This window comes from Pipra filicauda, unplaced genomic scaffold (genome assembly GCF_003945595.2).
Source record: "Pipra filicauda isolate LSUMZ 115617 unplaced genomic scaffold, ASM394559v2 scaffold4_size7858003_pilon, whole genome shotgun sequence".
Lineage (NCBI taxonomy): Eukaryota > Metazoa > Chordata > Aves > Passeriformes > Pipridae > Pipra > Pipra filicauda.
The window spans coordinates 3,888,941-3,912,554 of record NW_024104643.1 but is presented as its reverse complement, the minus strand read 5'-3'; the positions used below and the strand labels follow the sequence as shown (position 1 = coordinate 3,912,554).

General features: G+C 45.8%; 1 protein-coding gene across 1 annotated transcript; it reads left to right on the top strand.

Annotated features, from left to right (window-relative positions):
• Window positions 1-1,707: 1,707 nt before the first annotated feature.
• HKDC1 (hexokinase domain containing 1) lies at window positions 1,708-21,944 on the top strand. Its single transcript, XM_027750507.2, has 18 exons — window positions 1,708-2,363; window positions 5,857-6,019; window positions 8,319-8,467; window positions 8,561-8,680; window positions 9,430-9,525; window positions 10,764-10,863; window positions 11,503-11,686; window positions 11,986-12,141; window positions 12,885-13,118; window positions 13,861-14,165; window positions 14,469-14,617; window positions 14,715-14,834; window positions 16,310-16,405; window positions 16,497-16,596; window positions 17,426-17,609; window positions 18,311-18,466; window positions 19,086-19,319; window positions 19,640-21,944. The coding sequence occupies exons 1-18, from the start codon at window positions 2,301-2,303 to the stop codon at window positions 19,782-19,784; spliced, it is 2,754 nt and encodes a 917-aa protein (XP_027606308.1). The 5' UTR covers window positions 1,708-2,300; the 3' UTR covers window positions 19,785-21,944.
• The last annotated feature ends 1,670 nt before the right edge of the window (window positions 21,945-23,614 follow it).

The following is a 23,614-nucleotide window of genomic DNA, read 5'->3' as shown; positions in this document are numbered from 1 at the left end:
TCTCTTGGACAACAAAAGCCGGGAGCCAGGATACTCCAGGGATGAGTGAACAGGTTACGCAGCGATTCTGACACGTCAGGTATTTCACAGAGCTTGCTGCCAGTTTAGGAACATTTGGATCTTAGAGACCCTTTTCCAGTGGCATCCGTTAGAGAAAGAAAGAAAAGAGAGAATGAAAAATAAATCTACTGTATTACAGACACAATGAGGTCTGGATCAAAGTGGGATGGAGCTTGAAAGGTGATGTTTTGAATTTTGCTGGTCAGAGGGGTTGTGACTCGGATGGCATGGGTAAACAATGAGGAGAGAGACAGTCCCTCTGGGAGTCAGTGTCTGACTTCACAAGCCAGCAGTTATTAAAAGATGAATAGAGGAGAAGTGAACCGTGCTCTCTGGCTGGTAGCATGGCTTATTTTCTTCTTTCTTTTCTCCCTTTCTCTCGAAGATCAAAGGCCTAATTTTAGAACAAGCCCTATTTATGGACTGCTCAGCTACTCTGTCTGCTTTACTCTTGTTCTAGAATAGTGGAAAATAAATGGAGCTGGCGGGATCTCCCAGTGTCTAGAGCTCATCCCTGATGCAAGGCAGGAAGGGGGGGGTGTAAAAAAAAAAAAAAAGAAAAAGACTTTTCCTAGCAGAGGTTCTGTATGATCTGTCTCTGCAGAAGGAGTTCCTTCCCCTCCCTCAGCTCTTTCAGTCTTTCCTCGTGATCAGAGGCTGAAAAAATGTGACCTGTGAGTGCTCCTGCTGTTCAGCAGAGCTAACTCCTCCTGATCCGTGCCTTGATGTGCCAGAGCTGCCAGGACAGGGCACAGTCCTCTTCCCTAGGCTGGTGCTGAGGATGGAGTTGAGTGTTGTGTTGTGTGTGGATTATACTCCTGTATGTGCACCCACCATGGGGATCAGTTGTACTTCTCTTTTACAGTAGCAGGAGATTGTTGGGTCCACTCTAGGCTGTGAATTGATGTAGTCAGACATCCCTTTCTGCTGACTGGCTGCCTCTGCCCCACTCTGCATCTCCAGACCTAATTTTCTACTGCTTAGTAGTTCTTTGTGTCCCCTCACATTATTTGGCACTCCCCTCCCCCTTTCCATTCCCTTTTCTCCCCCTACTCTTTTTCTAATTTTATCAAAATAATTTTTAATTGTTAACTTGTTCTGTACAATTTTGGGTGACAGTTGTCTGCCAGTGCAGTAAGTGTGATCAGTCCAGCTGAGCAGTAACTGGGGGGAAACACGCCGTGTGTAGGTGCAGTTTGGAAGTGAGCCTCTAATTGCCCCATGAGAATGCCTTTTGGGATTTTTTCTCTCTCTCCTTTGTGTCAGCATTTCACCCAGTTCCCTTTGGATGAGGTTTCCATAGTTCATATCACTTGATACACTGACAAAATTCTGGAAACACTTGTGTATGCAGGGTGAACTTTTGAGAGCAATGGTTAAAGACTGTCAAATTCTGGTGGTGTGAGGAAGCTGCTCTCGCTGCAGGCGCTCTGTGCTGCCAGTTAAAGGCACCTCTCCAGTGAGGCAGTGTGATACCCACGCTGCTGGCTGCCAGGTCAGTCTGCCCCCTGCCCAGCTTTTGCAGTACTGAGGATCTTCATTGGTCTGAAGCTTTGTCTTCAGGAGGGGTGGAGAATAAGTAACCAGTCCCCAGGGTCCGTGCTGGGAATTGAACCCAGCTGGGGGCAGTGGTCTGTGTGTCTCTGCTCCTTTACAGCTGAAGCCTAATTGGTAAAAAGCTGCAGATAAGGTTGTGCTGTGCAGAACTGGAGTGGAGTTCATTCATGCAGAAGAGCCTGTCTCGCAAATGGGAGTGCTGAGAAGAGGGAAGAAACCTCCTCAAATGCTGTGTAACTCCTGATTCCCGGCAGTGCTTTGCTGGAGGCTGCTGTGGTGGGAGCCCAGCAGCCCCCCTGAGTGAAGAGGGGCTGCTGCATAGCAACTGCATTGCCAAGTGGTAACAATTCCCAAGTGGGGCAGTAACAAAATCGATTTTTCTCCCCTTCAGCTTGGCAGCTCTCCAGGTGCCTGCTCTGGCACAATGAAGTGTGTAGCTGGGGAGGGAGGGACTTTGGGTTGATGGGGTGGTGATAGAGGGAGACAGAAGTTTAACCACTGAACCGATCACACTGGATGGATTTATTTCTGGACTCAGTTTCCCAGGAACTCCACTATTCCACCCTGGGGGAAATGGCTCAGCTGAAGTCCCTCTAGCTCCAGCTTCGTGAATAAAGACCTGTGGCATTGGAGTTAATCACAGCAGCTCTGTCACTACTGACTCATCCATCTGCTCCAAGACAATGTTTGCCGTCCACTTGCTGGCTTTCCATTTCACAAAGCTAAAAGAGGATCAAATAAAAAAGGTAAGATGCAGCGTTAGCTGATTCCTGTTTTGAGAACTGTTACCCAGATAGGGGGGGTCTGCAGTATGTAATGCTTTCCAGATAATGGCATTATCTACTAAAGCCATTCAGTCAGATGGGGTAAGAAGTATTTAAACCCTAAACCACCTGACAAGTGTGAAAATAGGTCTGGTTTGTGCTTTCCCCTGCACAGTAGTAAGTGCTTCTCCAGTAATGGAGCAAATGATGCTCAGTAAGGAGAAGTGCTTAAACTTTCTCTGGTGCGGGGTGATGTAGTCCAGAGGGCAGAAAGGAACCTCTTGCTGAGTTGCTTTGCAAGTGTAGCAGGAAGGATGGGATTTCTCAAGCTGAGTAGGAATCAAGAGTCAGTCACATTGTAGCAGGCATAGGGAAGGCTCCTGGAGCCTTCGGGCCAGGTCTGCTGGGACTCAGGAGACATTTCCAACTAGCATAGGTGTGGGAGGAGTGCCTGTGCCTCCTCTCTGTTTGTCCAAACTTGGCTAATCACTGATGTTTATAGATGTGACCTTTAATTACAGTTGGAAAAGCTTGAAACGGCCCAGATCTGAAGCCATCAAAGTGAGTTGCCTAATGCTGCTGTTTCCTAATCTATTTTCATGGCCACGCTGGAATGGGTTTCGCACTCAGGTCCATCCTGAGACCACGTTGGACTTGTAAGCTTTGTGGGTCAGAGGTCCTCTGGTTTCTAGACATGTCCCCTGCAGGTCTTCTGTGTTCCTGGTGTCTCCCTTAAGTGCTGCCACTGCTGCCAGGCTCTGTCCTGGTTTTCCAGCCAGCTGGAGGTGGGGCTGTCTGCGGATGCGTGGCAGGAGATCCAAGGTCCTGATGCATGGATCCACTTGCACCACTGAGCTCACCAGCTCAGCCAGCAACATCAGCTTCTCTCTGTGCCCTAAACGTGCAGTGGCTTGTTCTTAGGAGGGCTTCTTCCGCTGATTCTGCTTTGGAGAGATGCATTCCAAGAAAGGCACTGGTATCTCAACAGTCAGATTCTGTCTTTGACTCAGTCACAGCCCTTTTATCCCTAGGATTTAACGTGATCAGAAAAGGGCCCCAATGCCCCTTTCTTGTGTGCAGGAGCTGATCTAAAATCTCTAATCCAGACAGTGCTCTTTCTTCTTACTTTTTACTAAGAGAAGAGACCCTGTGGAGCAGTGCTTGGGTGGAGCAGGCTCTTCAGAGAAACATCCAGAGTGGAGCTGAGGGAGGACTTCCCTGAAGTGAGGACAGTGGAGAGGAGAGGGCAGAGGAATTCTGGCAAAACCCTGAATGTGAGTCTTTCTGCTAGGTGCAAAGTAGCCCTTCCTGAAGGCAAGAAGCCACATGCTCCTTAGACTTCTCCTTCAAGGAGCCTAGGGTAGGCTGTAGGGAACAGAGTTGATTTCTCCCTCATTAGAAAGAAGGATTGCCTTCCCACCTCTCCCTCCCCAGGCCACCTCTCCCTCCCCAGGCTTATTTATGCTGTGGTGGCAAAACCAAGAGTCCTTGTGCCATGAAAACAGTGCTGTTTTTCCATAATTCAGGCAAGGCTCTGTTCTTGTACCATGGGAGGGAGGCAGCGAGTTTGGTGTTGCACAGCCTGGCCATTCCTGTGTTTACAAGCCAATGGTATGTGAGCAGGGTCTTGCTCTGGTTGTAAATCAGGCTGGCTTTCCTGGGCTCTGCCTTATCTAGTTCCTTGGAGAGGACTATCTGCTCCTATAGTTGTAGGTAAACAGGGTGGGGAATGCAGTTTCTCTGGGGAGCAGGGAGCCTGGGCATGTTCTTTGCAAACAGACGTGGCAATTTTTATTACTCTTGAGTTTTTTTCCACAGGGACTTCTGTCACAAAGTTATTTGGGTCTGTGTCAGTGTGTGAGTGCTGTACGTCTCCAGGCATTGTACTTTCTCCAAAAAAGCAGTATGGGTGCGTGGGCTGAGGTGATGGATCCTACACAGTGGTGAGGCCTCAAAAAACCCTTGGAGGAAATCAAGTGCATGTGCAAACCAGGGCTACAAAGACAAATCTAAATAATGTCCTTTTCAAGGCACAGTTGTATCCAAAGGCAGCTGCTGCTTTTGGACAATTGCATTTTGTAGTTTAGCACTTCCTCCTTTGTGTATGTTAGGTAAGTGCTGGAGTGATTTTCAGGATCCTGGTTCTTTCAGGTGGGTTATTGCTGACCAGCAGTTTCAAATGAGACTGGGAATAGGTAACTCGTTTGTGCCTCATTAAAATAGGTGACCAGTCTAAATTGCAGCAGAGGCCAATTTATCTGCAACCTGCATTCCCCTCTGTTTAAACAATGCAGCTTTTTTTTGTTCTGCCTTGTTGCTGATGCCTGCCTGTTCTTCTAGCCCTCCAGACCTCTCTCTATGTAAATGGGACTGCAGAAATGCTCTGAAGAGATAAAGCAACATAACAACATAGCCCATGGTGCAAGAGCTGAGTATCTGTGCTAGCAAAGCGTTGGGGACTGTCCCCCCTCTCTCCCCTGCCCACTGCCCCTGGGCCTGAGTCTCATATTGTGGGGAGCAGGATGTGAACAGGAATTACCCTTCAGGGGACATCCAGCTGTTTGGAGGACACAATTATTATGCCTGCATCATGTTCATAACAGCACCAAACTCTGGCTCCCCAGTGGAAAAGCTTCTGGATGTTGATAGATTGTTATTTTGCTGTGTTAATCCTCTGTTGTACCCAGTTTCTAAGCCACATTATTTACAGCCTTGCAGGTAAACGTCAGTCCCAGCAGCACGTGATCCTGAAGCAGAAAACATGTAATTTTGCCCCGATGAAGCTGTACATAAACACTGAATAGCTTTTCTACCAGTTTATCAGAATGAGCTACCTTGTAGATGCTTTTGATTCCCTTTAAATTCAACTGGCTTTTGTTTCAATGTATGCTGTGAGTTACAGACCCTTAAGAAAGGGTATTGATTGCACCCAAAAATGTGTTTTAGATGTAATCCTAGAATCACAAGAGAATGGAGGCTAGAGCTGGAATGAGAAAAAGCCTTTGAGCTCCAGCCTGGCATTCCAACAAAGTTAATTGGCTGTGGAGTGAAGCAGTAGCTGAATAGATGTTTTTGGGTTGTGGCTGACACGCTTGGGTACTGATGGCATTTTCTGGACCTGCCTCAGAGAGGTCAGATTCTCAGCAGCTCAAGATACTTTGCAGTTCTAGTTCATGACATGTATAGGAGGAGAGGATGGTGTAAAAGCAGCTAGTCAGGGTCTCAGGAAAGTCTCACGGGCTTATGTAGGTTGGCAAGTTACTGAGCCATAAGAAAAGATGGCCAACTTTTGGAGAGTAATTCACCAAGGCTGCATTAAACATTGTTCAGACAAAAGTTTTAGAAGAGTAAATGTTCTGGTGATGCCCTGGAGCTTGCTTGCACTGACAGTCGTGGTGCTGAGGTCAAAAATGAACTGAACAACTGGTAGTTGGTGAGCACTGAGGAGCATGAGTGACACCTTTGCTGTTTGCAGGTTGACAGGTACCTGTATCCCCTGCGGCTCTCCGATGATGTCCTGCTGGATGTGATGGCTCGTTTCCGGGCTGAGATGGTGAAGGGGCTGGGCCGGGACACGAACTCCACAGCGACAGTGAAAATGCTGCCATCGTTCGTGCGCTCACTCCCCGATGGCTCCGGTGAGTTCCCCCTGCCCCAGCTCCGCAGGGCTGGGCCAGGAACGTGATGCTGCTGCCAATCTTCCAGGACAGCACAGCAGAGGCACAGGGCCCCCAGTGCCTTTGGCTGTCTCACTGAGAAAGCAGGTGTATAGTGAGAAGACAACAGCCTCTGGCAGGAATTTTTTTCCTTGCAGCAGGTGGATCTTGACCCAGTGCTGCTTGTTTGAGGAAAGGACCTCCTAAGTGCTCCAAACCAGCCCCTCCCCTGGTGCAGGCCTTGCTGCAGGAGTTGTGGCTGGACATGGCAAGGGCAGCCTCTACAGCCCAGAGCCTGCAGTGCAGTGTGCTGCTGGTGTGGGATATGGCCTGGCCTTCTTGGAGCTACAGGGAGGGCAGGATGCTGCAGAGAAACCCCGCAAACTGCCGCATGACAGCAACGGTTGTGTTCTCAGACCTGTGATCCCCTCTTGACTCCTGACAGCAAACCCTACTCTGCTTTTTCTAATGCTCCAAAAAGTGATCCCCTCCTGCCTTTCCTTGCCTTCTGCACTGGGAAAATCTGCTTCTGGATGGGGTCTACCAGGAAACCATCTGCTCTGTTTCTTCAACTGGATCCTTGTTTCCAGTTGCTCCTGAGACTTAGAGAGGGAGGAAGTGAATGATGTCCTCTGGAAGGATGTGGGGTCAGGTAGAATTTAAAAGCTCATCTTGTTTGGAGGAGTGTATGCATCCAAAATAACTCTCCTGGCTCAGCTGGCTCCTGGCAGTGCAGGCTGACAGAAAATTAAGTTTTTCCCAGGTTTAACCAAGTGAATTGGTATATGCCAATGACTTGGCATATACCAGCTGTGCAGAAACCTGAAGAGAAGTGTTAGCTTTGTACCTCATTTCCACAGGACTTTATTCCTTCTGAAGTTCATTTCCCTGCAGTTAAATGAGAAATAATGACTTTAATGGCATAAAGGGAATATTTGGAGGGAAGTCCCTTGAAATGAGGCATTTCTGAGAGAAACTATATACAATGCCTGGATGGAAATGGGCACTCTTCCTTTTGCTGCTACCTTCATCAAAGAGGAGGAAGTTCTTTCTTAACCCCTACCGTTTCAGTGACCATCACTGGTCCTGAGGTCTCATGTGGCACTGACACTGTCCTGAAACAGCAGGGAGCCCCTGAGGTCAGGAGACTTGGAAAATTGCACGTAATGTCAACATTGTTGCAAGACTTTGTTTTCCTGAAGGTCAGCTTGGGACAGTGTCCCCCTGGCCTGTGTGTCAAGGACATGCTGCAGCATCGAGCTGGGCTGTATCTTACTGACACGCTGCCTACCTTAAATATCACATTGGCTTTTCTATTTTTGCTCTCTTGAAAAATCCTGGTTGGTATTTTAGTTCCAGACAAAATTTACAGCAGGTTTAAGCACCTCAGACTTGGATGGATTTTTCCCATTTGTAATAGCAGTGAGCCTTCAGATTTTTCTGAGTGATCCAATTTGCCTCCTCACCTTAGTGATAGCTGACCACGGTATTACAGGTAGAATTTCCTGCTTCTTTCCCTTTCAGGGCCAAATTTGATAAAATTTGGTCAGATGTTTCAAAGATCATGCAAAATTAGGCACATGCCATTGCATTTTCCTTTTGGGAAGGGCCTTCTCCTGTGTGTGGGATAAATAATTGTTTTACTGTAGCAGTGAGGCCAACCTGTCCTTCCATCTGAGTCAGTCTCCTGCTGGAGAAGCATGTGTTTGAGCTAAGACTGTGAAACAAAATGGTGCTTTTACAGAAACACCTAAAGGCTTTTGAAAAGGATTGTATTGGTTGCCTTTGGGTGGCAAATTAGTCTTGCCCCACTTGGAAGGTGACTTCTGCACTAAGGCTGAGTTTTAACATGTGACTGCAAATCCCGCATTCTTTACTGGTTGTAGGTAATGCTCTCACACTGATTTTCCCACATTTCAGTGAGGGATTTGCAGCCTCTCTGTGCTCTGCTTGGATTTGCACTCACTTTGGGTCTTTCTTGCTGAGAAGCTCATCCTTCTGCAGCTTGAAAACATGCTGCTGTGGAAGGAGCAGGGTGGACAAACCAGGCTGCTAAATAAAAGTTGAATTAGCTGTTAAATAACAAGTTAACAGGAGGGACCTGGCACCCTGGCTTAGGGCTTCCAGCTCTCAGTGATGTTGTCGGGCCCATGGGATAAGGATCTGCTGTGGTGGGGTAGGAGAGCTGGAGGTGAGGGAGGGCCCTGGGCTGTGCCTTCAGTGTGACATCTGAGCTGGGCCTTGTGGCTGTCACCGGTGATGGGGCCTGTTTGTGTTGCAGAGAAGGGGGACTTCCTCGCCGTCGACCTGGGTGGCTCCCTGTTCCGTGCTCACCAGGTGAAGGTGTTTGATGATGGGAAGCAGAGCAGCCAGCTGGAGAGCAAGTTCTACCCCACACCCAAGGAGGTCACCCAGGGGAACGGCGCCGAGGTAGGGCACTGCTGTGGGGCTGCTCTGCTTGAGCACCTGCCTGCAGGACACAGCCTGACCCTGTCCACTCCTTTCTTTGATTTTTCTTTCCAGCTCTTTGATTTCATTGCTGACTGTCTGTTAGACTTCATGGAGACCAAAAACCTGAAGCATAAGAAGTTACCTCTTGGCTTTACATTTTCTTTTCCATGCAAACAGACCAAATTGGAAGAGGTAGGATGCATTAAAAAATACTGTTGGCAAGCTGAGCTCCTTGCAGGATCCGTAGAAGCTGATGAATGGATGTGTTACCCTGGGTTTTTTTTTGTGGGATTGTGTTTACATTGCCCTCTGAAGAAGGCATGGATTAGCATTAGCATTTAACTAGACTACCTTTCAAACACTCATTTCTGATCTCAGGGCAACGATCTTTAAGCTAAACTATTCTGGTTCCACAGGAACCATGTACCCTTTTATGAAGACTATTAGACTGTAAAACACATAGTTTTGTGTCTTGAGGCATCTTTATTTTTTTAACCACTCTCAATGTTTTATTTACAGTTGATTCTAAATAGGAAAGACCTGTAGCTGAGCTGTTTGAGAGACCTCGTGGGGAAATGAAGGGCTGTTTGCAATTATTTTGTGTTCTCTCATTCTAGCCTCTCTTATTCCTAGGGATCTGTGCTTTGGGTCCCAGTCCTGCCAATACTTTGTGCTTAATGCTGTTAGTTTGTGATGACCATCAGGAAAGCTGCACATGCTTTACACAGAGCACAGGGAGAAGCATTTGCAGGATTGGGGCTTTATGAGTGTGCCTGTTTAGTTGTGTTGTTACTGACAGGCACCCCAAGGTAAGACATTGACCCAGTTTTAATGTGTGGAGAGACACAGCGGGCTTCTCCACAGCGTTTGGTCTCGGCTGGCTTTGTGGCAGGTTTGTGTGCTAAAGCTGGAGCTTTTGGGTCACCACACTTACTTTTCAGGGGGTTCTTCTTGCCTGGACGAAGCACTTCAAGGTCCGAGGGGTTCAGGACACAGACGTGGTCACCTCCCTGCGCAAGGCCCTGCAGAAGCATAAGGCAAGTTTTGTACCTGCAGGAGCTGAACCTGTGTGGCCTCAGAATGTCCTCCTGGGAGATCAGCTCTTGGTGTGCGGGTCCTTTGGGAGCTGTCAGGCATCCTCCAAGGGACAGCCAGTAACAGGTGTCCAACATGGCTGTATATTTAGTAGATCTGACTCCCTCGGAGCTGCAAGTGACAGGCTGCCCCAGTACCAGTGAGGGCACTGCACACTAATAAACCAGACTGGGACAGCATAGCCCCACTGTCTGAGCTAAAGGGCATCTGTTGTGATACTACTGGATGAGATATAAAACACTCAGTAGTTTCACATGCTGTGTTTCACAGCCTGGCTTGTGGGATGAAGGTTGGTAGAGGAAACTATCATCTCAAATTAGCAGCCTAACTCTACCAGGGCTTGTCTGTCCACCTCAATCTGTGGGAGGGAGTGATTGTAATTTTTAAGATCAGCAGTAAGACATGGTTAAATCTGCCCTTGAACTAGCATATACTTTAAATAACATTGTGTTTTAATATTCTGGAAAGCCTTGTTGTTCATGTTTGGTGCTATTGGTAACACCATCTAAGAAATAAAAAGCATCTTTCCGTGTCTTCATGGCTTTGTGGTAAAGGAGGAAATTCTGTTTTCTCATGTGGTAAAAATCCAGCCTTGATTTTGTTTCACTTCTTTTTCTGCATCAGCCTCATAGTTCAGCAGTAACAAAGGATCTGAGACTTCTGGGTGAAGTGTGGCCTCCTGCTAGTGCTTGCATCTGAGTTACACCAGTCCTTTGATGAGTGTGAAAGGAAAACCGCACAGCCTTGATGGAAAGGCTTTTTACCTGAGTGTGATATTGGTGATATTTGCCATAGCTGCGTTCATGTGTCTATGTTTTCTGTCCCATTTGATGGGATCTGCTCAGGGGGTCAGGCATTATCCTTTCACACAGCCCCATAAGCACCGGATCACAACATTCAAACCAATAACATGTTGCTTTTCTGGCAAATGCGGTTGTATTGGGGAAAAACAAATTTTTCAAACAAAAACCCTGCCTGACCAAGCACTTGAGAATTCAGAGGTTTTTGTTATTTTACAGGGTTGTGGGGATAATGTTATAAAAGGAAGTAGTGTGTCTCTCTACCAAGGAACTTTCCTGAACCAGGCCTCCGAAGTGCAGCTCCAAAGAGTATGTCTGCATGCTGGTGCTTTAACACACAGCTTTTTTCCCCTGTTAATCACCTCTCTTTGTGCTATTAGGACATAGATGTTGATGTTTTGGCACTGGTCAATGACACTGTGGGAACCATGATGACCTGTGGATATGATGACGAGCGCTGTGAAGTTGGAGTCATAATTGGTAATTTTTTTCTGTTCACTGAGTAGGGTTTTTTTGCCCTCAGTTGTTGAATTCTGACAAATCTGGAGTAGAAGGGAGTTTCCCAGTACAGGAAAGAGCAGAAAGAAAATGGAAAAAACAATGGTTAGATTTTTCAAGCCTGGCTGCCTTCTGTAAAGCAGCTGTTTTTATGCTGATCACATTGCCATCAAATGCCACAGTCCCCATTTTGTCTGGGTTCAGTTGTGACCAGCATACTAAACTTTTCTGCTGACTGTATAGAAAATTACTGTGTGTCTGTCCAGAGAAAGAAATTCCTCTCACGTCTGGTAGTTAGAATCAGTTACACTTCTGTAGTTTCTTCATTTTGTGCACTGGGATGGTTTTTTTAAGGCACATGGAAGTACATTTGAAAAAGAAAAAAAAGTTTTTAGGCAAGTCAAGCCTTGGAATAATTTCCCTGTTTTTTCTCTCGCTGTGAAATAATGATTTCACAAGTGCAGGTGGCCTATGTTAGCATCACAGACCTCAGGGTTTTGTGTTTGTACTTTCTTCCAAAGGCAATATACTGACTTATTCCCAAACATGTGGACTTAAGACGAGCAAAAAGCAAACCTGGAACAAAGAGTGATTTATCTGCACTGTCTCTGACACCCCCAGGCACCGGCACCAACGCCTGTTACATGGAGGAGATGCGGCACATCGACCTGGTGGAAGGGGACGAGGGCAGGATGTGCATTAACACGGAGTGGGGGGCCTTTGGAGATGACGGTGCTCTGGACGATCTCCGCACGGAGTTCGATCGGGAGCTCGATCTGGGATCTCTCAATCCTGGGAAACAACTGTAAGTGATTCCCTGACTGACTTGCTGTTCAAGTGCATTTCCAGCCTATGCCAAGAGCCCCTTTGGTCCAGGAATTGTTTCAATGAACCTGAGTTAACTTGGTCCTGGTCCTGTCTTATTCAGACCTTTCTTTCTGGGAAGGGTGGGTACCTTTCACACCTCTCTGCTTCAGGCCAAGGGATTGCTGCTGTGGTGGCTCATGTGTTGTTAAAAATAGGTGATTGCTCTGGTATAATGGTGTGGAGGGCTAAAGAGAGGAGCTGGTGAAGACCTGTAATCCCTCCTGTGCCCCATTCCAGGTTTGAGAAGATGATCGGCAGCCTGTATTTGGGAGAACTTGTAAGACTCATTCTCCTAAAAATGACAAAGGAAGGTCTACTCTTCAATGGGAAAGCGTCAACAGCTCTGCTTACCAAGGGCAAGATTGAAATGAAACATGTGTCTGCAATGGAAAAGTAAGAACCTGCAGTATGTTCTTTGAGAGAAGCCACTCAATGTTAGTCTTTCACAAGCACAGCAATAATAATGAATGTGTAATTATAATCTGTCAGTGCTGGGAACAATCCTGAAGTGTTCAACTTGATTTTGCTTTTGCCTAGGAGAAAAGTTGACCTTTCTGTAAGTGGGGTGGCTGTAAGATAAAGTTTTAGCGAAGTTCCAGAGTAGCAAATGTATTGCTGACCATCACAGAGGCAGGTTGTGTAAATAACCTCTTTGGAGACCTGAAGATGTTGCAGTTTTCAACTTCTCTGGTGTGGGAACACTGGCGTTGTGGAGGTGTAGTACAGATTCTGGATCAGCTAATGAATGACTACATGGAAAACTCTTGGATTCTGGTGTTTTGAAGAGGAATCCTGGTCCTTGTCATTCCAGGAATGAATGTATTGAGTGAAGCTGTGTGTCCATTCCTGTACTCCCCTCCTATGAACTATTTTATCCCATTCTCTTCTTGGCTAAATAATTAATAAGTCTCACCGAAAGCTGAACCTCAGGAAGCAGCCTCCTAAAAATCAGATCTCTCCCCTGGGTGCTTTTGGGAATAGTGCGGGAGAGACACTACTGGCTTTATGGGAACCAGTTATGGTGCTGCCTGGCAGGTGGCCCTGGTCTTCTCTCATTTCTCTTTGAGCCAACATGCAGCTATTGATTTACGTGTTGCCTTTGCATTAGATGCTGTATTCTTTTGTTTTGGGGGTAGGTACAAGGAAGGTCTGAGCAACACAAAGGAGATCCTGACGGAGCTGAACCTGTTTCCCTCTGAGGAGGACTGTGTTGCTGTTCAGCACGTGTGCACCATCGTGTCCTTCCGCTCGGCCAACCTGTGTGCTGCCGCCCTGGCTGCCATCCTGACCCGCCTGAGGGAGAACAAAAAGCTGCTACGGATGCGAACCACGGTCGGGATCGATGGGGGACTCTACAAAACCCACCCCCAGTGAGTAGCCAAAGGGGGGTTGGTAGTTGCTGGCCACATGTTCCCGTTGCAAAGAGTCTCCATCTGCATGCATGTGTGGCTTTTGAGAGAACTACTGGTTTTGCTTCAGGTTTGGGGTGAGATCTGACTGGCTTAGTTATTGCAAAACTCCTGAGAGCTTTGGATTTTGGAGTGGGGTGGGAAAAACATAACACTTGGAATAATGGCGTATGGGGAAGTGCAATTGGTTTCTCGAGTGACTCCTGGGCCTCCAGAGCACTTGCAGTTGTGAGTTTTTAATTTTCTTTTGGGTTTTTAATTTCTTAATTTCTAACTAATTTCTAACTAATTTCTTAATTTCTTCTTCTAACACTGTGAGGTTTTAATTTTCTTTTTTTCTCCCCCCACTACCTCCTTGTTTTTGAACCTGTGCTTTCCCAAACTGGAAACTTGCTCAAATATTTCTCCCAAACTGGAGGGAGGTCTGATTCCAGATGGAGACTCACACCCTCTGTGACCGTTTCCTGGCTTCTCTCCAGTGTCCCTATCCCTTGGCACTGACACTTGTTGAGAGGTATCTTCACTTTCCTGTAAGTGTTCAGGTTCTACAGAACAGCCAGAAATCAGGATTGTTGTTCCCACCTCCTGGAGCAGTTTCTGACCTCGTGCTCCTCTTGCCTGTGCTGTTGGGTGTGCATGTGTGTGAAGTAAACTGTGCCCGAGGTGCCTGTGAGGGTCTGAAGGGGCTCTCTGTCCCTGGCAGATACGCCAAGCGCCTGCACAAGGTGGTGAGGAGGCTGGTCCCTACCTGCGACGTGCGGTTCCTGCTGTCCCTGAGCGGCAGCGGGAAGGGGGCTGCCATGGTCACGGCCGTGGCACGCAGACTGGCTGCCCAGCGCAGCCACATCGATGCCGCCCTCGCCCCCTTCCTGCTGTCCCTGGGGACCCTCACAGAAGTCAGGAACAAAATGAGGACTGAGCTGGAGTATGGGCTGAAGCGAGAGACACAAGCCAATGCCACCGTGAAGATGCTGCCCACGTACGTCCGTGGGACACCAGATGGGACAGGTGAAGTTATTTCCTGATCACCTGGAAGTGGTTCAGGAAAGTTTCTTGTCTGTTTTCTGGGGGGAAGGGAATGTGACAATCTGGAAAATGGCAGGGGTATTTATGTTGTTAAACCAGAGTTTCCTGTGATGTTACCTGGCTGTTTTTTCAGCCCCACACGAGCACTCAATGGGATAAGTGCCATAGGGAGCAGTGCGCTCTCTCTAACATGGATGTCTTGGGGATGTGTGGCAGAGTGTGCCATTCTGACTGGCAAACATGTTACAAGAAGCACCAGAATTAAATACCTTTCTTCCCCTGCAGAAAAAGGAAAGTTCCTTGCCCTTGATCTTGGTGGCACAAATTTCAGGGTTCTGCTGGTCAAAATCAAAAGCGGGAGAAGAAGATCAGTGCAAATGTACAACAAAATCTTTGCCATTCCTTTGGAGATCATGCAAGGGACAGGGGAAGAGGTAATCTCGAATGGATGTTTAACTGATCCAGCCAGGGCCTGTTGTATGGGATTACTTGTGAGATTTACAAAAGCTTTTGCTTTTGCTTTCCTTCTAGCTCTTTGACCATATTGTCCAGTGCATAGCAGACTTTCTGGAGTACATGGGGATTAAAGGTGCTCGGCTGCCCCTGGGCTTCACCTTCTCCTTCCCTTGCAGGCAAGCCAGCATTGACAAGGTGAGAGCTGCAGGACACAATGGCTCAGATGGCAGCTGTGCAGCTGCCTGGTGAATGACATCGATTTGGACAAGGGTGACTTGTTGGCTCGGAGACTAATTTGCTGTACTGTGCAAATTAGTTGTGTTTCGTGACAAAGTTACCGTCCTATGTGGATATGGGAGGTGGAACTTTAACTTCCTGTATCTAGTAAGAGGTGGATGTTACTTGCTTTTATTCTATAAAGATTAAGCCCTCGTGACAGTGAAATGAACTGCATATTTTTAATAGCCCAAGAATCTCCTTATGCTGCCTTAACTCTTCAATGGCAGGAGATAACAGGTGCTTCCTTCTGATTGTTGAACTGTAATCCCAGGGTGTTTCCAAACCATGCTGCACAGCTCTGACTAGACAGCTGCTGCACTACATTAGTTTCTTCTTGTTGAGTGTCAGTGGGCAGACTTGAATTGGCTTTTGGACAGATGCATCTTCATCTTTCCAGGTCTGATGTAAGAAAAGATTATTTTGATGCATTTCCAAAGAGAGACAGGAGATGTTGTGCTTAGTTTCAGTCAAAATGTGGGATATTGGGGAAATCAAGGACTGCTATTTTACTAAATGTGTTTGTCTCCTGGCGGGTTTCACAGTAGCTTCAAAGCCTGGAAATTAGTCTGGTCTGTCTAAATTTTCAGGTCACAGTCAAGAGTACAGCAGTAGGACTTGGCCTTTTGTGGAAACATGAATCCATATGCCTTCCAAACCTACAGCATAGTATTTAGGTCTTGACAAATAATTAGGAACCAAATTCCACAATATTGGTGGCAAACTGAGTGAGAGACAATTATGTCAGGGTCTCACAATATGTAGCCCTGTGTGCTTGGTCTTTTACTGTTGCCAGAACTTGAGGGTGGTTTTTAAGAGCAGCTTTTTCTCCCAGTTGCCCTCTATTTTCTTTTTCTTACTTGGACAGACAGTCCAGAGCCAGTTTCCAAGTGGAAGGCTAATTACTTCATGTAACCTGGAAATCAACCTCTGTCAGGCCAGGTTGCTGTCCAAAAACACATTAGTGTTGCCCGGAGTTGTGGGATCACACCAAGTGTCCTTCAGTACACGAGCCAAAAATTAACAGTAGATGTTCATTAATGTTTGATGGGTGCTTAATTATTTAGGGCAAAAGTATTTTTTGCAGTCTTTCCCTGACAGATAATACAATGGCTCTGTGCACAGGAGGTGAGATGAGGTTTTCCAAATGGAACTTAGAAGGCACTGAGTGCAGTGCCTTGATAAATAGCTGAGTAAACTGGAGTCACTGCCACTAACAGCTGAGTAACAAAGATACACATGCACACACTCTGCACTAGACACTCACAGTGACCTGTCCAGGAAAACACATTATTTAAAATAAAGAGGGTTGGGATTGGAGGCAAGAAAAGACTGATGCTTGGAACGTACAGCTCTCTGTCTTCAATTAGAATTTTCTTTCTGTTCTGTTTTAGGGAACACTTGTGGGATGGACAAAAGGATTCAAGGCAACAGACTGTGAGGGAGAAGATGTTGTTGATATGCTGAGAGAGGCCATCAGGAGAAGAAATGTGAGCTATTCTTTCCTGCTCTTTTTCGTGTATTTAATGCCCCCTCACTCTTCCTCTGGTATTCCACTACTGATTGTGACTTGTGTTTTAGGAGTTTGACTTGGACATTGTAGCAGTGGTGAATGACACCGTTGGGACCATGATGACGTGTGGCTATGAGGATCCAAACTGTGAGATTGGCCTTATTGCAGGTACAGTGATGTTGAAGTGACCACCATGAGAGAAGGGCACATATGCAGGTGCTAGGCTTTGGAGTCTGTAAACCAGCATCTTTTATTTGAGTTTGATACATGGAGTTACTGGTCACTTGGGATTCCTGGCAGATTTGTGTGGTATTCAGTAGGAGACATAACACCTGTAGCAGGTAGGATCCTGAATCTGTTGGACTTTTGATCACATCTCTGATGGTGCCTAACAAGTGTATGCAGAGTAACAGAAGGTGAGAACAGCAGATAGAGCATGAATTCTTGTTTTGACAAATGTATTGATATTTACTGTGTAGCCAGGTCATAGACCTTGGAACAAGCAAATGTTCTTAAAAGTCTGAATGAACTCTTTTGAGGTTTTCTAGAAGATTCTCCCAATAAGTTCCTTCAAGTTTTGATCCAGAAATGTGTCTAAGCATAGAATCATAGAATGGCCTGGGTTCTTGGCAGGGCTTGCCCTTGGGAAGCACACTGATGATGATGAGCAAGATGATTTGTGGTGCATTATGACCAGACTGGCAGCAATGACTGATCAGTGCTTCACTGCCAGAGCCATTTCTGACCTGCAACAAAGGGCTTCTATGCTGTGGATTTTCTGTGCAGGGCCTGTCTTACTTGGTAACATTCTGTTGGTATAAATTAAAGCACTCTTCCCATCACTGGCTAGCCCTTGCTTCTGTAAGATAAAGGAGAAAACTTTGAAATTTGGGGTATGGCGCAGAGAACTTTAACATGACCACTGCAATCATCTTCCATGAGTATCAGGTGCTGCTTCACTTTTCTGGCTGAAGCCTTGTCATTTCTGCCCTTCTAGGAACGGGCAGCAATGTGTGCTACATGGAGGACATGAAAAACATAGAAATAGTGGAAGGGAATGAAGGAAAAATGTGCATTAATACAGAATGGGGAGCGTTTGGTGACAACGGCTGCATTGACAACATCAGGACAAAATATGATAAAGAAGTAGATGAAGGCTCACTAAACCCAGGGAAACAGAGGTAAATGTGATGGTCCTGATGCCAAGAGCCCGATGAAGTCAGTCTTCAAGAGACACTGGCTGGTTTTTAGAACACGCTTAATGAATGAATAATCAAAAAGGAAATGTTAATATTGCATGTCTTGTGCTGTGTGGTAAGTAACCTAAATATCCAGAAAAAACCAAAGAAGTACCTTGTTTCTGTTATCACAGCACTGTTCTTATCTTAGGGCAGTTACCAAACAGTGCAGCTTTTAAGATTTCCCTGCAAAGTCTAGGTCATGCTTTGTTCCTTCCCTTAGGGTGATTTTTCAAAGGTAAAATACAACTCAAGCAAGAGGATAAGCTGAACTTGACTGTTTGTTCAGTAAAGACAGTATTGATCAGGTGTGACTCACTGGGGAATGCGTGGGGAGACAGGGAAGTATTTCACCTCAGCGTGGACTCTGCCTTTAACACTGTGTTCTGTTTATTATTGCAAGGGATTTTTTCTATTTCTGTTACCATTTGGCTTAGGTAAATATATTATAATTAGTGTTTGCACTTGAAGTCACTGCAACAGAGTTTTACTGATTGAAAGATGGATTTCAATGGCTATTGCTCTGCAAACTTGGGCTGCTTTTTTGGGAGTTCATAGGGCATGTACGTACCACTCATGCTGAACAAAGCTAACATGCTGTCTCTTTAAATGCACCTTTTTTTTTTCCTTTTATAACTTGACAGGTATGAAAAAATGACCAGTGGAATGTACCTAGGTGAAATAGTAAGGCAAATTTTGATTGACTTAACCAAACAAGGGCTGCTGTTCAGAGGACACATTTCGGAGTCACTCATGAAGAGAGGCATATTTGAAACAAAGTTCCTGTCTCAGATTGAGAGGTGAAGTTGTTATATTTACATGGTTTAAATCCTTAGGGCCTTTTGGGACCCCTAGAAAACAAGTGTGTGGAGCCCTTTCCTTCAAGAAGTTAATTACCATTTTCTTCTTTGCATACCTCCCTCCTTCCCATCCCCACAATAAAAGCCAAAAATGAAGAACTGAGGGAGTTCCAGAATTTTTCTGTGATTACATGAATTATCATTTCCCTTTCACACAACTGGGTTACCTTGGGTGCCTTAACCACCACGCGTGATTATATACTTGGAGTGTTTCTTGTGGGACTTAAAACATTAGTTATCAAAGAAAGTAAAAAGTCAGTGATAGATGAATACATGCTTGCCTACATATCTGTGCATGTTTGCAGTGGTCTTCAGGCCATTTGAAACCCTTTCTGCTGTGGAAAGCCTTGAAAGTAGTGTCTCAGCCTTGAGATCAAAAATAACGGGTGGGTGGCTGATCTGGCTCAGCTCCCTCATGGCTTTGGGAGTTAGATGAATTACTGTGTGTGCCTCCTGGAAATACAGTCTGACATGGCAAAGGGCATGGCAGGAGCAGTTTTCAGTCTGAATTGAGGCTTTCCCTAATGGCTTGCTGCTCCGTGTGCTTCCCTCTGCGCAGTGACCGGCTCGCCCTCCTCCAGGTGCGGCGAATCCTGCAGCAGCTGGGCCTGGACAGCACGTGTGAGGACAGCATCATCGTGAAGGAGGTGTGTGGAGTTGTGTCACAGAGAGCTGCCCAGCTCTGTGGGGCAGGGCTGGCTGCCATTGTGGAGAAGAAGAGGGAGAACCGAGGTGTGGAGCGCTTGCAAATCACCGTTGGAGTAGACGGGACTTTGTACAAGCTCCATCCACAGTGAGTGCCTGGTACCACTGCCCTTTGCTGTTTGCTCATTTTCATGTGGAAACATCCCCAACTGTACCAGCTTTCTACTGAGATGATTAAAAAGTGTGAGAGGGGATCATCCTACACGTTTCCCTGCATCTTGACCTTTCCCTTGCCTTAGTTAAAGGATCAAAAATTGCAAAGTCAAGTCCAGTTACCACTGGGAGGCTCTTTTCTCCAGGGTGTTGAGTGAACTTACTCTTCTGATATTTATTTACCGGTGTTTGAGTGGATTTGAGAACAGAAAGCAGCTGTTAAAATACTCTGTTCTTCTCTCCCTTTCCTTTCAGTTTTTCCAGAGTCCTGCAGGAAACAGTGAAGGAACTGGCACCTCAGTGTGATGTGACCTTCATGCTCTCTGAAGATGGCAGTGGGAAGGGAGCTGCCCTCATCACTGCAGTGGCAAAACGGTTGCATAATGTTGGGCAGAAGTAGAAATGAGTGGTCAAGTCATTCCAGCGCTGTCAGGCGTGTGCATAGGGATCTACTGAGTGGTGATTCCAGATAGCTGTGCCAGGCACCCGTTTCAGGCACCCGTTTTCAGGGAGCAGCTGCTTTTGACCGACCAGGACTGTGGATTTTTGTCCTTTGCTAGCTTGGATCAGGTGTTTCTACTCCCCACTGGCATTATTCTTGGCACACCACAGTCTCCTGGGTTCTGTAATTCCTGCAGTGCATCTGTAATGCACATGGGAGAAAACAAACAAACAAATGCAATCCACCCCAAATGTGTCTTTTTACAATGTCTTAATTAAGCTACTGCACCACAACTGGGTTTATCACCAGTTTCTTAGGATTTGTGTGCTTTAGTTTTGGCTTGGCCTGGCTCACGGAATGTTGAGATCCTGATGCTGCATCTGTCTAGTGGACATATTTGTTCAATGCTTCACAGGTTTTAAATAAAATTGAAGGTAAAATAAATCAATGGGCTTTGGTCAGTGATGCTCCCCCTGCCACTACTCTGGTTGCAAGTGTGTTGTAATGTAATACTTCCTGAGTACAGAGGCATGTTTAATAGATTAACGTAAAGATAAAAATATGATTCCACAGAATATCAGTTTGTGTCAAAATATGTTAGTGCATTTTGAGTGCACATAAAGCTAAACTAGCGCTGGGTGGATTTTGACTGTGACTGACTCTTTTGATACTGGAGGAAAGAGAGAATGTAGAAACAAGCAGCTACAGAGTCTGCTATGTCTACGTCAAGGTACGTACAGAGTATCAAACAGGCCACCAAAACAACTGTGTAGAGAGAAACAAAAATCACCTGAATTTCTGAAATTCTTCTCTTTATTCTCCCTCTGTTATCTCCTTGCCTGTTCCTGAGAGAATTGTTTCCATTGTATGGAAAGGAGTTTATCCCTGGTTTTCATTTTCTGTTGCCTCCTGCTCAGCCTGTGTGTAGCCTGTTTGTAAGTAAATCTGGGGTGCCGTGAGCCTCTCTGTCTAATGCCTCTTCTGAGTTGTGGGAAGAACATGCAGGCAAGTGGGAGCTTTCTTAGAATATAAATCTTTAAACCTAAACCTTTCTTTAAACCTAAATGTCTAACAGTGCTCAGCAGCACTACAGTTATTCTGAAGGTGGTTTGTGGATAGAGCCCATGGCCTTGTGTGACCAAATGTCCTTCACCTGATTTACCCAGAACAAGCCAAAGCAATCATATGACACAGAGAGGCAGCAAATCTGCATCCTGCCTAGCTCCTGTTCTCAAGTATTCCTCTATCTCCCTTAATCCTCTCTTCTTGGATATTTGCTTCCTTCCAGGCTGGCAGCAGAAAGTGGGGCCAAGAAATGTGCTTTAAGCCTAGTTAGGTCAAAAGTAACCATCGTGCAGGGGGGGATCAGCAGTTGGGTTTATGTAATAATCTGTAACCAGGCTGCTGCTGGGTTTAAATTTAGCAGTCACAGATTCAAAATTGGAAGCTACAGACCCTTCCTGTTTTGTAGTTTTTCAAAAAAACCCCAACATCTCAGCAGCTGTGTCTGTGTTGAAGTTACTGGATGGGTGAAAAATGATACTTGGAAATAGTTTTCACTTCTGAAGGTGTGGTGCTGAGCTCACTGTACTAAGCAGTTGGGAAGAGGCAAGTTGTGAACTCATTACATTTAATGTTTTTCTCCTTTTGTCAAGAAACTTAGTGTTTTACTTTTTCTTTATATTTCAGAATCCACAGAGCCCCAGGAACCAAAGCTTCCTGTGTAGTAAGGGCAGTTATTTGGAATGGAAGTTTGTTCCTGGTGATGAACAGGTTAAATTTGGAGGGGCTGGGTATAGAAGCAAAAAAAAATCAGCTATGGAGGCAATGTGAGGCCTAGAACAGCTCTTCTGCATTGACTGTTTCTCCCTTCAGCACCTGAAATCTTGTACTATCTGGGTGGGTTTGGACCCTTTTGGGGGAGTGAATTGTTCTAATCTGCAAAAGTGCATCTGTGGACATTGATCCCTGTATATCTGGAAGGAGGGGTTGCAGACTTGCCCCAGAATGGCCACGTGAGTATGGTGCAAGAGTTCCTTTTGTACTTTTATTCCAAAGCCTGTTCTACACAACTGGAATGCAAACCAGTAACAAAAGAAGGCAAACCCTTCACATTTAGAAAGGAGTCCTGTATTGCTTTGATTTTTCTTTTTAATCTCTTTGGGAAAGGAAATATTCTCACGGGGCAGTTTACACCTCAGCTGCAGCTGTTCCTTTCCTGCAGTAGATTCAGCCCACACAATAATAATTTTTTGCATGTGCAGTGTTTTGGGGTTTTTTTTCAGTGAGTCTGTGGGTGTTGTGGAATCTGATCCCATGAACCTGGAAGTGCTCACAGTGCTCAGTGCCCGACAGCTGTCCTGAGGTCCCCGAGGCCCAGGACACGCGTGCTCCTGCTTTTCCTGCAGGCAGCTGACTTGCTCTGGAGTCAGGCAGCTCCCACACGTCTGCTGGGCAGGGACACAGCACCTGAGCTGGGGAGGCTTTTGGAAAGGGAAACGACCAAAGGTTCGCTGGGCAACCCTGGAGAAGGGCGGGATTGGCTCCTGCGGGATTTTACCAGGGATACACACTTCACTTGCAGTTTCCCAGGGATCCCATGGACACACCGATGCTTTGGCTGTCCCTAGACCAGAACATTCTCCGACTGGATAACGATGCAGCATCATGTTCCTGATTCTGTCGACATGTGGAAACTCAGACTGTTGCAAACTTGCCACCTCCCTTGTGTAGATGTTAAACTGCTGAAGCAAAACCCTTCTCTGCACATCATATGTGGTGATTCAGTTTAAAGTTCTTGCTTAAAATAAAAGTAGAGGCCTTCTATTAAATCAGCCTATCACACACTGAAAAATGTGGTGCAATTTATCACATGACATTGTTAGTCAATTTAAAATAAATTGAGATTCTTTTTTTTCTACTTTTCTACTGCTTTTTGGATAGCTCTGTGATGCTTCATTTCTGCCTGTTTTCCCTCCAGTCAATACATTTAATGCTCAAATTTATTGATTTTGTTTTGATGCTTCTTTAAGACATGAACATCTTTTTTTCAGATATAGATCATGCTTTTGATTTGGAAAGTTGAAAGATCTTTGAATCACAGGTGTGACAGAAGTATTACTGGGTGGAGGAACTGAGGTTTGTGCTTTTCAGAAGCTCCTAGCAGATGGTTGCAGTTACCCTTTCATCTGTGGGGAACAGAGGGTCATAAACATGTTGGTTTGCCTGCTAGAGACACATTTGGGTGGCTTTAGATTTGGACAGTGCTGGTGCTTGACTTGTAATCCAGAGAAAATGCAGTAGCAGCTTGGTAGTGACATGTTCCTGTTTTCACTCTGACAAAGTTCAAAAGTAAGTGTGGGATCATGTGTAAATCCTTCAGAAATCCTGATTAGCGTGATCTCCTTTCTTGGGCAGTCAATATTATATAGGATTAGCAGATTAGTGTAAAGGAGTTTGAGCCTGAAATGTAGGTAATACCAAAATGAAAGCATTGCTTCTTTGATCTTTCTTGATTTGTTTCTTTGCATTTGGTGAAATGAGCTGGCTTTGGTTTGGGGGTCCCAGATGCAAGGTCACCATAGGAACAGGTGGAGAGGGAGTGAGGCAGGGACAGGAGGAGACTTTGTAAATGTTGTCCTGCTCCAGGTAAGCTTCCAGTTTCTTTAGAAAGGAATTCCACTGCCTTGAACTGTCACTGGGGGCTTATCCAGAGCATTTCTCAGGCTTGTCAAGTCTCTAGCTTGTCAAGTGATATTGATATATATATATCTATATATCTATCTATA

Bases quoted from the DNA above. Each gene is read 5' to 3' on its own strand.
- HKDC1 (XM_027750507.2), top strand. From the start codon at position 2,301: ATGTTTGCCGTCCACTTGCTGGCTTTCCATTTCACAAAGCTAAAAGAG. The intron at 8,681-9,429 runs GTAGGATGCATT...CTTACTTTTCAG, and splicing joins AACAGACCAAATTGGAAGAG to GGGGTTCTTCTTGCCTGGAC. The intron at 16,597-17,425 runs GTACAGTGATGT...CTGCCCTTCTAG, and splicing joins TGAGATTGGCCTTATTGCAG to GAACGGGCAGCAATGTGTGC.